General features: G+C 39.6%; 1 protein-coding gene across 3 annotated transcripts in view; it reads left to right on the top strand.

Annotated features, from left to right (window-relative positions):
• Positions 1-12,820, top strand: part of DSP (desmoplakin) — a 41,026-nt gene extending 28,206 nt beyond the window's left edge. The window contains exons 16-24 of one of the 3 annotated variants that reach the window (XM_033113599.1): positions 386-552; positions 996-1,134; positions 1,702-1,895; positions 2,941-3,103; positions 3,597-3,680; positions 4,115-4,222; positions 4,795-4,893; positions 5,680-6,177; positions 8,920-12,820. In XM_033113599.1, coding sequence (XP_032969490.1) covers positions 386-552; positions 996-1,134; positions 1,702-1,895; positions 2,941-3,103; positions 3,597-3,680; positions 4,115-4,222; positions 4,795-4,893; positions 5,680-6,177; positions 8,920-12,144 — 4,677 coding nt within the window. In that variant the 3' untranslated portion in view covers positions 12,145-12,820. Of the gene's footprint in view, positions 1-385; positions 553-995; positions 1,135-1,701; positions 1,896-2,940; positions 3,104-3,596; positions 3,681-4,114; positions 4,223-4,794; positions 4,894-5,679; positions 7,975-8,919 lie in introns of all 3 variants that reach the window. The other 2 variants (XM_033113598.1, XM_033113597.1) reach the window with 2 other exon arrangements.
• Positions 12,821-15,931: the final 3,111 nt, after the last annotated feature.

Here is a 15,931-nt window from a genome sequence, read left to right as displayed (position 1 = left end):
GCCCAAAACAACCTATGATATGGGTTAGACAGGTGGAATTATCCTTACTTATGGACAGGAAACTGACACTAAGAGATTTGGTAGGTGAAGTAGAGTCTCAAAGCCATCGACAGAGCTAGGACTATAGCCCAGGTGTTTCGCTTAATAGCTCAGTGATCTCGTCTGCCCAGATAAGCCTGGGCACTATACCGGAATGTCCCAGGTATGTATTCTAAGTAAGAGGGTCACAGTTACACAGTGCTGATCAGGCCTTCCTGAAAAAGGAAGTGAGAGGTCAAGTCAATCTCTTGCTTGAATCCTTTACATTTATTGAACTTTGTAAGGACAAAAATGATCGTAAGAATGATACAGCTAAATCAAAAGAGCTTTCCTTCTTTTTTGACAGGGTGTGCAGAATGATTCTCAAGCAATTGCTGAAGTTCTCAATCAGCTTAAAGATATGCTAGCTAACTTCAGAGGTTCAGAAAAATACTGCTATTTACAGAATGAGGTATTTGGGCTGTTTCAGAAACTGGAAAATATCAATGGCGTTACAGATGGCTACCTAAACAGGTAATCCCAACTAATGCTGATCTCAGGTATTTTGCTTTGTTTTAGCTTCACTTTGTCAGACTTCATTTGCATTATATGCATGGCTTGCCAGAGCCTTTGCCTGACAGTTTCTCTTTTCACTGGAGGCTTACTTACATTCTTTTGTGCTTTTGAGAAAGGATCTTCTAGCCAAGGGTGTTAATTTCACTGTTCTGCGATCTAACGTATCTTACAGCTAAGCTATACTCTAAGGGCCAGAACTTGGAATTCTTCAGTTAATGCAAAATGGTGGTCTGAAACATGACAGAGGGAAAAAAAATACATTGCTCCTGCAGCTTATAAACTAGGCAAAATAAAATTTTATCTGCTTTAATATTGTTTTCTTTCATTAATAGTGGCAGGAGCTAATGTCCAAAGTTTAATGAAATGACCACAATATTATTTGCCTCTTTTGCTTTTTACAGCTTATGTACAGTGAGATCATTACTCCAGGCTATTCTCCAAACAGAGGACATGTTAAAGGTTTACGAAGCTAGACTCACTGAGGAGGAAACTGTTTGCCTGGATCTGGATAAAGTGGAGGCTTACCGCTGTGGACTGAAGGTAATGTGAAAGGATGTTAACAGTAGCCCAGTTTACGGAAAATAATCCAGGACTCAGCTCCTAATTATAAACCTGCGCTGAGTTTTCATGAGTTTCGAGGACTACCAAATTTCGTTGGCCACACATTGATGTCAATTGTTAATCTCTAGTACACTGTTTTTCAGAGCGTGTGAGCAGGAACTATGTGAGAAAGTAATTTGTGGTGAGATTAGTTTGGGGAATGCTTAATTAAACATAGTTAAACTGGTTTCTTCACCATAGGACTTCTCAGAACCATTGATACATTAATATATATTACAATTATTCAGGAATGGAATGGAGTGTGATATTTAGCATTTCTGAAATTAATTTGTACATTGAATCCTTTTTAATGGGGTAGCACAAGGAACCAGATTACTGACTCAAATACTGGGAAATGCAACCAGTAAATATATTTTCTTGAACTGATTGTTATCACTTTAAAGTACGAATATTCTAAAGGGTTTTATAAAATTTTTGCATTTGGTGACTGTCAGTGTAGCATCAAGTAGGAGATGAGATGAATTTGTACTTTTTCTCTTACGACAGAAAATTAAAAATGACTTGAACTTGAAGAAATCATTGTTGGCCACCATGAAGACAGAACTGCAGAAAGCCCAGCAAATCCACTCCCAGACTTCTCAGCAGTATCAACTTTATGACCTGGATCTGGGCAAGTTCAATGAAAAAGTCACACAGCTGGGAGATCGCTGGCAAAGAATAGATAAACAGATAGACTACAGGTATGCCACATTCCTTCTGTACTTTCCTCCCATTTGGTTGTTCCCAAAATAATGTCACTTGAAATAATCACCATAAAAAAAATCGTGGTTTTGGTTGTGTGTATAAGTTAGGCATAGTAGGTGTTCTATTTATGGGCTTCCTGTGGACAGCTTGGTGGGAAATGGAGAGAGAGTACATCACAGTAGCCAAGCTTGAATCAACCCATGCGAGGTGCCGTCGAGGTTCTTAGGGAAATAGCGGAAACCGTTGATCAAGCCCTTTTGTGTCCCATAAACTCTCGTTATGACTATTGGAAGAAGCAGAAGCTTTGAGTGAATGTTCTCTAAAAGTTTATGAAAATTAAATCTTTTACTGCAAGTGAAGGTTTAAGAAAAAAATCTCCGGAATCTTGTTCGTGGCTCATTTTACTAACAGTGCTTTCTAAAAATATCTTTATTGATATAAAATTCACATGTTAATACAATTCACCCATTTGAAATGCACAATTCAATGGTTTTTATTATTCAGAATTATGTAACCATCACCACAATCTAAGTTTAGAACATTTTCATCACCCCAAAAAAGAAACCCTCTACCCACTAGCAGTCACTGCTTCCGATACCCCTAGCCCCAGGCAACCACCAGTCTACTTTCTGTCTCTGTAGATTTGCCTATTCTGGACATATAAATGCAATCATATAATATATGGTTGTCTGTGACTGGCTTTATTCACTCAGCATAATGTTTTCAAGGCTCCTAAACGGTGTAGGATGTTTCAGTACTCCATTTCTTTTGATGGCTGAATAACATTCCATGTATGGCTATGACACATTTTGTTTATTCTTTCATCTGTTAATGGATATTTGGGTTGTTTCCAGTTTTTGACTATCATGAAAAATGCTGCTATGAACATTCATATATAACTTTTTGTGTGGAGGTATGTTTTCATTTCTCTTGGGTATATACCAAATGGAATTGCTGGATCATATGGTCACTTTGTTAAATACTTTGAGAATGGAGGCAGTGCTTTAACAATTTTAATAATTTTATCTGTGTTTTCCCTAGATTATGGGACCTGGAGAAACAAATCAAGCAACTGAGGAATTATCGTGATAACTATCAGGCTTTCTGCAAGTGGCTCTACGATGCCAAACGCCGCCAAGATTCCTTAGAATCCATGAAGTTTGGAGATTCCAACACAGTCATGCGATTTTTGAATGAACAGAAGGTATAAACCAAGTTGTCATTTCATAGCTGTTTTGAAATTATTTGGGTGTAAGCTGTATTTGTCTCTGGTTTTCAAAGCAGTGCCTGGGTTTGAAATGATAAATATTTAATATTACTAACCCGTTTTGTAAATGCTTAAAGACTGCCCAGAGGAAAAACAATTGAGGTATTTACAAAGAAATGCAATTATGAACATAGAAATAATATAATGTTGTATGTAGTAAAATGTCTTTATAAACTGAGGGGAAAGGACCAGAAAAGAGTACTGACTAGAAGGTAACTTCTTAGGTAGATAATAAGAGTTGAAGACCTTCTTTCTCTTTTCTGAATAGAAAAACATGTTCATCTCCTAAGATTTAACTGTGAAAATACGAGGTCAGTGCATGTAGTAATAAACTGAAGGAATAAAATAACAGTGATGAAAGAATGAAATAACATTTATTTAAAAATATTTATGCACTTTAACATTTGTAAATATTTCATTTTTTATATAGAACTTGCATGGTGAAATTTCTGGCAAACGAGACAAATCAGAAGAAGTACAAAAAATTGCTGAACTTTGTGCGAATTCAATTAAGGTATGCTGGTTTTACAAAGAATGTTGGTATTTCATCTAGAATATTATTAACTGCATTATTTTCTGATTCACTTTCAAGATTATAAACTAATTGAAGATTAGTTTATATGGATTTTATTTATTCTCTCCTGAACAAACCACAAGCATTTGTTATCCATTAACTTGAATTCATCACACATTGGCAATATCTGTGGGAATTGTCTGATCTTCATTCTTTAGACTGGTAGTTGTGCAAAATTCTCCAGTTAGCTATAAAGATGTACTGCTTGGCTTAATAATATAATATTAGCTGCTTGGGCATTAGCTGCACATAATAGCCTTTGGGGTTGGTCATTAGAAATAGAGCTTGATGATTTGAAACTGTGGAATTGTAGCTGTCAGTGACTCCTTTTAAGTTCATTCGTTATGTTTTTCTTCAACTTCATTATTCTGCAGGATTACGAACTCCAGCTGGCCTCGTATACCTCAGGACTGGAAACTCTACTGAACATACCTATCAAGAGGACTATGGTTCAGTCTCCTTCTGGGATGATTCTGCAAGAGGTATACACATCATTACATATCTCTGAGGGCTCACCCTACCTTCTTCCTCTTCTCTATTCCCTGTCCTCTTCCTGTCTTCCCTATAATCCTTGAATTCATCTCTTTGATGGGTTGAGTTCAAAAAGGGTTCTACTCAAAAAGGTTGAATAGTAGGTTATGTACCTTCTATTCAATATGTGATGCATTTTAGGAAATTATCTGTAGAAGTCTGAATTTGTATATTAGAGTCTTTGCAGAAATTGGGCTCTTGGTTTAATGACAGAGACTTTTAAAAAGTGGAATATTTAGTGGATGTTTAAAAGACAGCTTCTTCCCAAAGATGTCAGAGAACATCACCTGTCAGATGATTTAGGGGAAACACCTTGGAATGATGAGGATGAATACAATGTCTTTAGCTCTCTGTTTTGTTGTACTTCTAGAATTTGGCATTAGCACGCATGGAAGAAGGGAATTCACTCTTTAAATTATAATTTTACTATTTTACTGTTTTAGTAAACAAAATCTGTCAACTTGCATAGGACTGCTTTGGAATGTAATATCTTTTTTTCCCCTTTTTGTTCCTTTTCTCCAAGGCTTCAGATATGCATGCTCGGTACATAGAACTACTTACAAGGTCTGGAGACTATTACAGATTCTTAAGTGAGATGCTGAAGAGTTTGGAAGATCTGAAGGTAATTTACTTTATTTCCTTGGAGCATCAAAAAATAAAATGGGATAGAACCTTATTATTCCTGCCTCATTATAACATGGATTTGGACATACTTAACTGGTAAAACTGTATTTCCTCTACACAGTTAGTACAATATAGTTTTCTGGGAAGCCTGGGGTTTGTCCCATGCTCTAAATGGATTTAGGTAATATTTGCATAATTACAGCTAATTTACCTTGCCCCAAACCAGTAATTTCATTCAATGTTTGGTCAAGGAATTATCTTTATACCTTTGTGTTAAATTACGAATAAACATCCTGGACTGGCTGCATTTGAGTTTGTCATGTGGGGTGATTAATTTATTTTTCATTTCTAATACTTGAATAAAGTTTATATGGAAACTTACTTTATACTTGAAATAAAGGAAACATGATTTATGAAATTGTAATCTTTTGATCTTGGAAGAAATTACCTCATTTATAGATGAGGAAGCTGAAACTCAAAGATATATCATTTGCTAAGATCATGCAAGCAGTTGATAGAAGAATTATAAGGAAAATACAGATTTCTTGAATTTTTGTGAAGTAGTTTTTGGCTTATATCACTCTTTATGTGTGTGCTTATATCTGTGATGCGTGTGTGTGCTCGTGCGTGTGCTTGTGTGTCTGTAGGTGCATGTGTGTGCATGCATATGTGTGTAAAGAGAAATGAGAATGTACATTGGTCTGGGAGGGGGAAAGTACAACTGCTTCGTTCTTGTGATATGAGGTGTTTTTCTTTCAACGTATCTCTCATTTCACTCTCACAGCTGAAAAATACCAAGATTGAAGTTTTGGAAGAGGAGCTCAGACTGGCCCGAGATGCCAACTCTGAAAACTGCAATAAAAACAAATTCCTGGATCAGAACCTGCAGAAATACCAGACAGAGTGTTCCCAGTTCAAAGCAAAGCTTGTGAGCCTGGAGGAACTGAAGAGACAAGCTGAGTTGGATGGAAAGGCAGCTAAGCAAAATCTAGACAAGTGCTATAGCCAAATAAAAGAGCTCAACGAGAAGATCACCAGACTTACTTATGAGATTGAAGATGAAAAGAGAAGAAGAAAGACTGTGGAAGACAGATTTGACCAACAGAAAAATGACTATGACCAGCTGCAGAAAGCAAGGCAATGTGAAAAGGAGAGCCTTGGCTGGCAAAAAATAGAGTCTGAGAAAACCATCAAGGAGAAGGAGTTCGAGATAGAAAGGTTGAGGGTTCTTCTGCAGGAGGAGAGCGCCCGGAAGAGAGAATATGAAAATGAGCTGGCAAAGGTAAGAAACCACTATAATGAGGAGATGAGTAATTTAAGGAACAAGTTTGAAACAGAGATTAACATTACGAAGACCACCATGAAGGAGATATCCATGCAAAAAGAGGATGATTCCAAAAATCTTAGAAATCAGCTTGATAGACTGTCAAGGGAAAATCGCGATCTGAAGGATGAAATTGTCAGGCTGAATGACAGCATCCTGCAGACCACTGAGCAGCGAAGGCGAGCTGAGGAAAATGCCCTTCAGCAAAAAGCCTGTGGCTCTGAGATTATGCAAAAGAAGCAGCATCTGGAGATAGAACTTAAGCAGGTCATCCAGCAGCGCTCTGAGGAGAATGCAAGACACAAGCAGTCCTTGGAGGAGGCTGCAAAGACCATTCAGGACAAAAATAAGGAGATTGAAAGACTTAAGGCTGAGTTTCAGGAGGAGGCCAAGCGCCGCTGGGAATATGAAAATGAACTGGCTAAGGTAAGAAACAGTTACGATGAGGAAATCATTAGCTTAAAAAACCAGTTTGAGACAGAGATCAACATCACCAAGACCACCATCCACCAGCTCACCATGCAGAAGGAAGAGGACACCAGTGGTTACCGAGCCCAGATAGACAACCTCACCCGAGAAAACAGGAGCCTATCTGAAGAAATAAAGAGGCTGAAGAACACCTTAGTCCAGACCACCGAGAATCTCAGGAGGGTTGAAGAAAATGTCCAGCAGCAGAAGTCCACTGGCTCGGAGTTGTCTCAAAGAAAGCAGCAGCTGGAGATCGAGCTGAGACAGGTCACTCAGATTCGAACAGAAGAGAGCCTTAGATATAAGCAGTCTCTTGACGATGCTGCCAAGACGATCCAGGATAAAAACAAGGAGATAGAAAGGTTAAAACAACTTGTAGAAACAGAAACAAATGAACGGAAATGCCTGGAAGATGAAAACGCTAAATTACAAAGGGTCCAGTATGACCTGCAGAAAGCAAATAGTAGTGCAACAGAGACGATAAGCAAATTGAAGGTTCAGGAGAAAGAACTAACGCGCTTGAAAATTGACTACGAAAGGATTTCCCAGGAGAGATCCGTGAAGGACCAGGACATCGCCAGATTCCAGAATTCTCTGAAAGACTTGCAGTTGCAGAAGCAGAAAGTGGAAGATGAGCTGAATTGGCTGAAGAGGACAGCCTCAGAAGACTCCTCCAAGAGGAAGCAGCTAGAGGAGGAGCTGGAAGGCATGCGGAGGTCTTTGAAAGAGCAAGCGGTAAAAATCACCAGCCTGACCCAGCAGCTGGAGCAGGTGTCCATTGTTAAGAAAAGAAGCGAGGACGAACTTCGGCAGCAGAGGGACGTGTTGGATGGCCACCTGAGGGAGAAGCAGAGGACCCAGGAAGAGCTGAGGAGGCTCTCCTTGGAGGTTGAGGCCCTGAAGCGGCAGTTGCTCCAGGAACAAGAAAATGTCAAACAGGCTCACTTGAGGAATGAGCATTTCCAGAAGGCAATAGAAGATAAAAGCAGATGCTTAAATGAAAGCAAAATAGAAATCGAGAGGCTGCAGTCTCTCACAGAGAACCTGACCAAGGAGCATTTGATGTTGGAGGAAGAACTACGGAACCTGAGGCTGGAATACGATGACCTCAGACGGAGCCGAAGTGAAGTTGATAGTGATAAAAACACGACTATCTCTGAACTAAGGAGCGAACTGCAGATCAGCAACAACCGAACCCTGGAACTGCAGGGGCTGATTAACGATTTACAGAGAGAGAGGGAAAATTTGAGACAGGAAATTGAGCAATTCCAAAAGCAGGCTTTAGAGGTATTAACAAACATTTGATCACAGCTTTACTGTCTCTCTAATAATTCACCCCATTGCCATCTTACCTGAACTGTGCCCTTGCTCCTGATGCTTGCAGAAAGTCTAATTTTACTTTTCCTCACTGTACTACTATCTGTCATCATCCAGACAACTGCTCCCGAGAAATTTCTATTCTGTCACAGCATCAAATGCCAATCTGTGTATAACCCGTGTTTGGCCCTGCTTTCAGAACTTTTAGCACGGGTATAACATCTAAGATCACTTCCTCTGAGTGTTTCTCTCTGTTTTCTAGAAGATAGCTCTTAGTGAGCTATTAAAGTTTTCCTAAAGAAAAGCCATGTTATAGGCATTTTCTATGCAATTTTAAAATCACTTTTTCTCTCTTGCTTACATGATTTTTCTGCACGCATTATTCTGTTGTCTTGCTCATGGCCCTTTTTGTTTGGCTTTTATTTTTTTAACCCCTAATTTAAAAATAACTTCTTTAACTTCTAATACATTTGACTTCTGCAGACAGACAATATTTGTGTGGGGCTGGGTGTGGGGTGTGTATATATATCCATAGAATTTTATTGCTTTTTAAACATGTTAGTATAGCTGTAACAGGTGAACTGTAAGTATAGCAGGTGTAATTACCTGGAACAAAAATCCCCATATTTTTTCAAACCATAATTATTGTTAAGAATAAGACAGGTCTACAACTTCTCCTAGATTTTTAATGGAAAAAAATAGTACATATGAAGCCATTTATCAAAGTGGCAACATATATCTGCAGAATTTTTTCATAAACTTGTACTATAATAAAATAATAGTATATCCAGGAAGAAACAGAGAAAGGGAAAGTAAGTAAACAAGTTTTAAAAAGTAGGAAAAGAGGTTAAATTATGGTAGTCATATGATATAATTAAAGCATTTTCCCCCCATTTCTTTCTTTTTAAATTCTAGGCATCAAATAGGATTCATGAATCAAAGAACCAGTGCACGCAGGTGGTGCAGGAAAGAGAGAGCCTTCTGGTGAAAATCAAAGTTCTGGAACAAGATAAGATCAGGCTGCAGAGGCTGGAGGATGAACTGAACCGTATGAAAGCAACTCTGGAGACAGAAAGTAGGGTGAAACAGCGCCTGGAGTGTGAGAAACAGCAAATCCAGAATGACCTGAATCAGTGGAAAACTCAATATTCCCGCAAGGAAGAGGCTATTAGGAAGATAGAGTCAGAAAGAGAAAAGAGCGAGAGAGAGAAGAACAGCCTTAGGAGTGAGATTGAAAGACTCCAAGCGGAGATCAAGAGAATTGAAGAGAGGTGTAGGCGAAAGTTGGAGGACTCTACCAGGGAGACACAGTCACAGTTGGAAACAGAACGCTCCCGACTTCAGAGGGAAATCGACAAACTCAAACAGCGCCCATACGGATCCCATCGGGAGACCCAGACTGAATGTGAATGGACTGTGGACTCCTCCAAGCTGGTGTTTGATGGACTGAGGAAGAAGGTGACGGCGATGCAGCTCTATGAGTGCCAGTTGATTGACAAAACAACCTTGGACAAACTGTTGAAGGGGAAAAAGTCAGTGGAAGAAGTTGCTTCTGAAATCCAGCCTTTCCTTCGGGGTGCAGGAGCTATCGCTGGAGCTTCTGTTTCTCCTAAGGAAAAGTACTCTTTGGTAGAGGCCAGGAGAAAGAAATTAATCACTCCAGAATCCACAGTCATGCTTCTGGAGGCCCAGGCAGCTACAGGTGGTATAATTGATCCCCATAGGAATGAGAAGCTGACTGTTGACAATGCAATAGCTCGGGACCTCATCGACTTCGATGACCGTGAGCAGATATATACAGCAGAAAAAGCTGTCACGGGTTTTAATGACCCATTTTCAGGCAAGACAGTATCTCTTTCAGAAGCCATCAAGAAAAATTTGATTGATAGAGAGACCGGAATGCGTCTGTTGGAAGCCCAGATTGCTTCAGGGGGTGTAGTGGACCCCGTGAACAGTGTCTTTTTGCCAAAAGATACAGCTTTAGCCCGTGGGCTGATTGACAGAGATTTGTATCGGGCCCTAAATGATCCCCGAGATAGTCAGAAAAACTTTGTTGATCCAGTCACTGAAAAGAAGGTCAGTTACATGCAGTTGAGGGAACGGTGCAGAATCGAACCTCACACTGGTCTGCTCTTGCTGTCGGTACAGAAGAGAAGTATGTCCTTCCAAGGAATCAGGCAACCTGTGACTGTCACTGAGCTGGTAGATTCTGGTATATTGGGACTATCCACTGTAAATGAACTGGAATCGGGTCGAATTTCTTATGATGAGGTTGGTGAGAGAATTAAGGACTTCCTTCAGGGTTCAAGCTGCATAGCAGGCATATACAATGAGACCACAAAGCAGAAGCTTGGCATTTATGAGGCCATGAAAATTGGCTTGGTCCGACCTGGTACTGCTCTGGAGTTGCTGGAAGCCCAAGCAGCTACTGGCTTTATAGTGGATCCTGTTAGCAACTTGAGGTTACCAGTGGAGGAAGCCTATAAAAGAGGCCTGGTGGGTATTGAGTTCAAAGAGAAGCTCCTGTCTGCAGAACGAGCTGTCACTGGGTATAATGATCCTGAAACGGGAAACATCATCTCTTTGTTCCAAGCCATGAACAAGGAACTCATCGAGAAGGGCCATGGCATTCGCTTGTTAGAAGCACAGATTGCCACCGGTGGGATCATCGACCCGAAGGAGAGCCATCGATTGCCAGTGGACATGGCATACAAGAGGGGCTACTTTAATGAGGAACTCAGTGAGATTCTCTCAGATCCAAGCGATGACACAAAAGGATTTTTTGATCCAAACACTGAAGAAAATCTTACCTATCTGCAACTAAAAGAAAGATGCATCAAGGATGAGGAAACGGGGCTCTGTCTACTGCCTCTGAAAGAAAAGAAGAAACTGGTGCAGACATCACAGAAGAATACCCTCAGGAAACGTAGAGTGGTCATCGTCGACCCAGAAACCAACAAGGAGATGTCTGTTCAGGAGGCCTACAAGAAGGGCCTTATAGATTATGAAACCTTCAAAGAACTGTGTGAGCAGGAGTGTGAGTGGGAAGAAATAACCATTACTGGATCTGATGGCTCCACTAGGGTGGTCCTGGTAGACAGGAAGACAGGCAGTCAGTATGATATCCAAGATGCTATTGATAAGGGCCTTGTTGACAAGAAGTTCTTTGATCAGTACCGATCTGGCAGCCTCAGCCTCACTCAGTTTGCTGATATGATCTCCTTGAAAAATGGTGTTGGCAGCAGCAGTGGCATGGGTGTCAGTGTCAGTGATGATGTTTTCAGCAACTCCCGACATGAGTCAGTAAGTAAGATTTCTACCATATCCAGTGTCAGGAATTTAACCATCAAGAGCAGCTCTCTGTCTGAATCCCTGGAAGAACTGAGCCCTATTGCAGCCATCTTTGACACGGAAAACCTGGAGAAGATCTCCATTACAGAAGGTATAGAGCGGGGCATTGTGGATAGCATCACTGGGCAGAGGCTTCTGGAAGCTCAGGCTTGCACAGGTGGCATCATCCACCCAACCACCGGTCAGAAGATGTCACTTAAGGATGCCGTCTCCCAGGGCCTGGTTGACCAAGATATGGCCACCAGGCTGAAGCCTGCTCAGAAAGCTTTCATTGGCTTTGAAGGTGTGAAGGGAAAGAAGATGTCAGCAGCAGAGGCAGTGAAAGAAAAATGGCTTCCCTATGAGGCAGGTCAGCGCTTCCTGGAGTTCCAGTACCTCACTGGAGGCCTCGTTGACCCGGAAGTGCATGGGAGAATAAGCACGGAAGAAGCCATCAGAAAGGGGTTTATTGACGGCCGAGCATCTCAGAGGCTGCAAGATACCAGCAGCTATGCCAAAATTCTGACCTGCCCCAAAACCAAATTAAAAATATCCTATAAGGATGCTATGAATCGCTCCATGGTGGAAGATATCACCGGCCTACGCCTTCTGGAGGCCGCCTCTGTTTCATCCAAGGGCTTGCCTAGCCCTTATAATATGTCTTCTGCCCCTGGCTCCCGTTCGGGCTCCCGCTCCGGGTCTCGCTCTGGTTCGCGCAGTGGGTCCCGGAGAGGAAGCTTTGATGCAACAGGGAATTCTTCCTACACTTACTCTTCCTACTCCTTTAGCAGTAGCTCTATTGGGCACTAGTAATCAATTGGAAATTGTTACTATACCTTCATTTACATGAATTTTTACTTTATTAAGTAATAAAGAAAATCTAGTGCTTGCAGTACAGTGATAGAATTTTCTATGCTTAAGCAAACATAGTCATGGTTGAAACCAAATAGTAAAGGCTGTTCTGGCCTTTTATCTTCTTAGCTCATCTTAACTAATATAATACACTGGATGTAGAGTATGTGAGTTGGTAATCAGTTGTAAGGACAGCACAAATTGGATTTAGAATTTATTTCTTCTCTTCTGTGTTTAGATTTTTGATCCATTCTTCTTGAACTTATTGTTGGCCTATAATACAGATTTCTGTTCTTGGGGATGAAAATTAAACTGGTCATTGATATTTTAGTCATCATTCTGTTTCTTATCTAAGTATTTCTATTTTCTGTATTGGGAGAAAATTACACCTCCAGCCCTCATCCCCCCCAAAACTGACCCAAACCTAAGCATTTTGGAATGAGTCTCCTTTAGTTTTAGAATGTGGATTGTATGACCCATATACTCCCATGTATCTGTTTGGTTTGGTATTAATTTGACTGTATGTGCATAATAACCATCTTTGCTTTTCTTTGATCAAAGTTCTGTTTATTTTGCTTGTCATTTTCGATATACTTTAAAAACGTGTCTATGAAGTTTGCTATTCTGGCAATAAACTTTTAGACTTTTGAATTTTTGTGTTTTGATTTAATGACATGTTTCTATACACAAGGGCATTTAGCAGCAGCTTTTTGATTATTGTAAAATATGTCTAAAACCACCTGTTTATGCAATACATATTAAGAAAGGCCATTTACAAACTATTTTAGTTCTGAATTCTTGTTAGAATTTGGTCTTTGAAGTTAGTTTTTTCTACATTTCTTGAGTGCCTGTTGTGTACCAGGTAGAGTCATTGGAAAGAAGCCTGTGTAAAGAGGCCAGGCTAGAGGTCAATACCCAGTTCTAGTTTATTCTGGACAGTGAGTACCAAGTAGCATGGTCACAAGTCATCATCATAATATTTAAAAAACAACATATTTAAAAAAAAACATTTTGGGTATACTCAAAATACATAGTATTTCATTTTGTCCCCTATAAGAATTGTCCTTGAATCTATGAATATAGTTCCTGAAGAGTTCTTGACTCCCTGCCCAAGGACTATGAGATACAAGCCTATTCTTTGGATCAAAGAGAAACTTGGAATTCAGACACTTGTCGTTAGTTAACATGACTACTGAATACTTATTTTGCATCTAGTATTGGGCTAAGTGTTATGAGGATTCAATAGAATGTAGAGGCCTCTTGATTTCAGGCCTTTGCACTCTAGATGGGATAGAAGACATAAAGCAATCAGTGGGACAACTTGCATATGTCAGTATAAATTAATACAGTCAAATTTTATAGATAGAAAATAGGAAAACGAAAGGCTAATTGTGTAGAACAAAAAAGATCATACTTAAGATAATACTTAAATTATTGGGGCTTTTAGTACTTAGGGTGAAAACCGCATTCGTGTCTTAACTCTTCTTGCTCCTCTTCCGATCTGGAGGACTTGTAATTAATTTCATTCACTAAATATTGAGTTTTTCTCAATGCCAGGCATTGTGCCAGAAGCTGTGGATCCTGTGGTAGGAATACGTAGTGCAAAAATAGCCCTTGTAATATAAAAGGAAGAAAAACAATATGTGATAAATGCTGTGTTGGGGAAAATGAAGGAGGTTCCTTATGATAGAGCTAGGATGCTGTGTTACTGTGTTTCCCCGAAAATAAGACCTAGCCGGACAATCAGCTCTAATGCATCTTTTGGAGTAAAAATTAATATAAGACCGGGTCTTACATTAGACCCGCCCGGTCTTATTTTACTCTAAGTACAATTTAAAAAAAAATAAATAGTAAAATTTAAAATTATTTTACTTATAGTAAAATAAGACTGGGTCTTATATTAATTTTTGCTCCAAAAGACACAATTAGAGCTGATTGTCCGGCTAGGTCTGATTTTCAGGGAAACACGGTAGCGCTGGCTGCCATGAGATAGCTCAGACTGGTGGCTTAAACAAATTTATTTTCTCATAGTTCTGGAGGGTAGAAGTCCAAGATCAAGGTGTCATCCCTGATTGGTTTTGGTGACAACTCCTCCTGGCTTTTAAGCAGTGATGAGTAGGGAGGGAGCTCTGATATCTCTTCAACTTATAAGGATACTAGTCCTATCACATTAGGGCCCCACTCTTAGAACCTCATTTAGCTTAATTACCGCCTTTAAAGACCATGTCTCCAAATACAGTCACACTGAGGATTAGAGATTAAACATAAATTTTTGGGGTGGGGGGGGCCGATGACAGTTCATCCCATTACAGAGGCCTAACCTAGAAAGGCAGGAGACTGCTCTAGGAAAACGATGAAACAGATTAACAAGCATCAGTGCAAAGCAGTTCCCAAGGTTGAACCAGTACGCCCCTCCAAGCTGTTGCCAAAGTTGTCATTAAGCTCTGAGATGAGAAAGTGCTATGTCCTGGAGAGAGGACATACTTGACCTGCACGAGTTTTGATTTGGTTCACATACACAGTGCATCCACCAAAAAAGGGAAACACATAGAATTTTTCAGTGAAAATCATTTCACATCCAAATAGTCTCACATTTTCCAGGCTGCTGGGCTAACTATGAAAATGCAAATAAAAAGGAAAAATACTGTGGGCAGAGTATGAATAAACTACTTCTAGAACTCACCATAACTTACCCCACATCTGCTTGAAGCTACTGGCCTATTTATACATTTTCTGGTACTGCCTTTTCACACTCATCACCATTTTTTTGTAGGTCATGTTCACAAAAAAATTTACTTCGCAGTTTGTTTCTTCATCTGGTAGATACAAGTGCAAAGGGAAGCAAAGATTTGACATCAGGCTTGAATAAAATAAAAATAAACAATAGAAGAGGGATTCGATTCTGGGAGTTAAAACCATTTGAGGAAACTAGAGGGCTGATTCCAGGTCTCCTAATTTAAAAAGGAGAGTACAGGTCTTGGGTAGGAAATGTACAAAGTAAGTTTGGGTTAGTCTAAGAAAGTGCTCAAGGACTAATGGGGACATGTCGAAAAGACCTAAGGTGTTTTAAAGTGGCTTCCATTGGTCAAATTTGGGGCAATTTAAGCATCAACAAGAATTATGATGGTAACGGAGTAGTAATAATGAATTAGAAGCAATTTAATAAATCAATAATTTAAAAAACCCCTTGGTTCCATTGTGGAACAACAAAATAAAGGTGTGGTAAGAATGAGTGCTATAATAGCTGATTAGTGTAAAAGCCATGATAGTATTAAAGAATCATTTATAATTTCTAACATAATAACAGATTCAGTGAAGGACTGTGTGAGTTTGTTGGCGGAATAGGACATTTATACAGCCTCAAGGCTATATCCCACACCACCAATTACTAAGAAGAAATGTACTGTTAAAATAGAGTGATACTCTCACCACCTTTACCAAGTGATCAAATTTTGCATTACTAGTAGCAGGAGAATCTAAAATATGTGTTCTCTATGAGATGCAATAAAGAGGTACACACATCTTGCAAAAATGCTTAAACTGAATCTAATCCTAGAGGAAAAAAATCCGACAAATCCCAAAAGAACATTTTACAAGACAATTGGTTGAGGCTCCTGACAAAATTCAATGATTTAATTTAAAAAGGAGAGTAGGGGAGACTGTACTAGATTAAAAGAGATAATAATTATAGTTCGTGGGTTGAAAAAAAAGTAGATGGCTATAAAAGGAATTTTGGGGACAACTG

The sequence above is a fragment of the Rhinolophus ferrumequinum genome, chromosome 9 (assembly GCF_004115265.2).
Source record: "Rhinolophus ferrumequinum isolate MPI-CBG mRhiFer1 chromosome 9, mRhiFer1_v1.p, whole genome shotgun sequence".
In the NCBI taxonomy this organism is placed as follows: domain Eukaryota; kingdom Metazoa; phylum Chordata; class Mammalia; order Chiroptera; family Rhinolophidae; genus Rhinolophus; species Rhinolophus ferrumequinum.
This window is presented reverse-complemented; position numbering and strand designations above follow the sequence as displayed.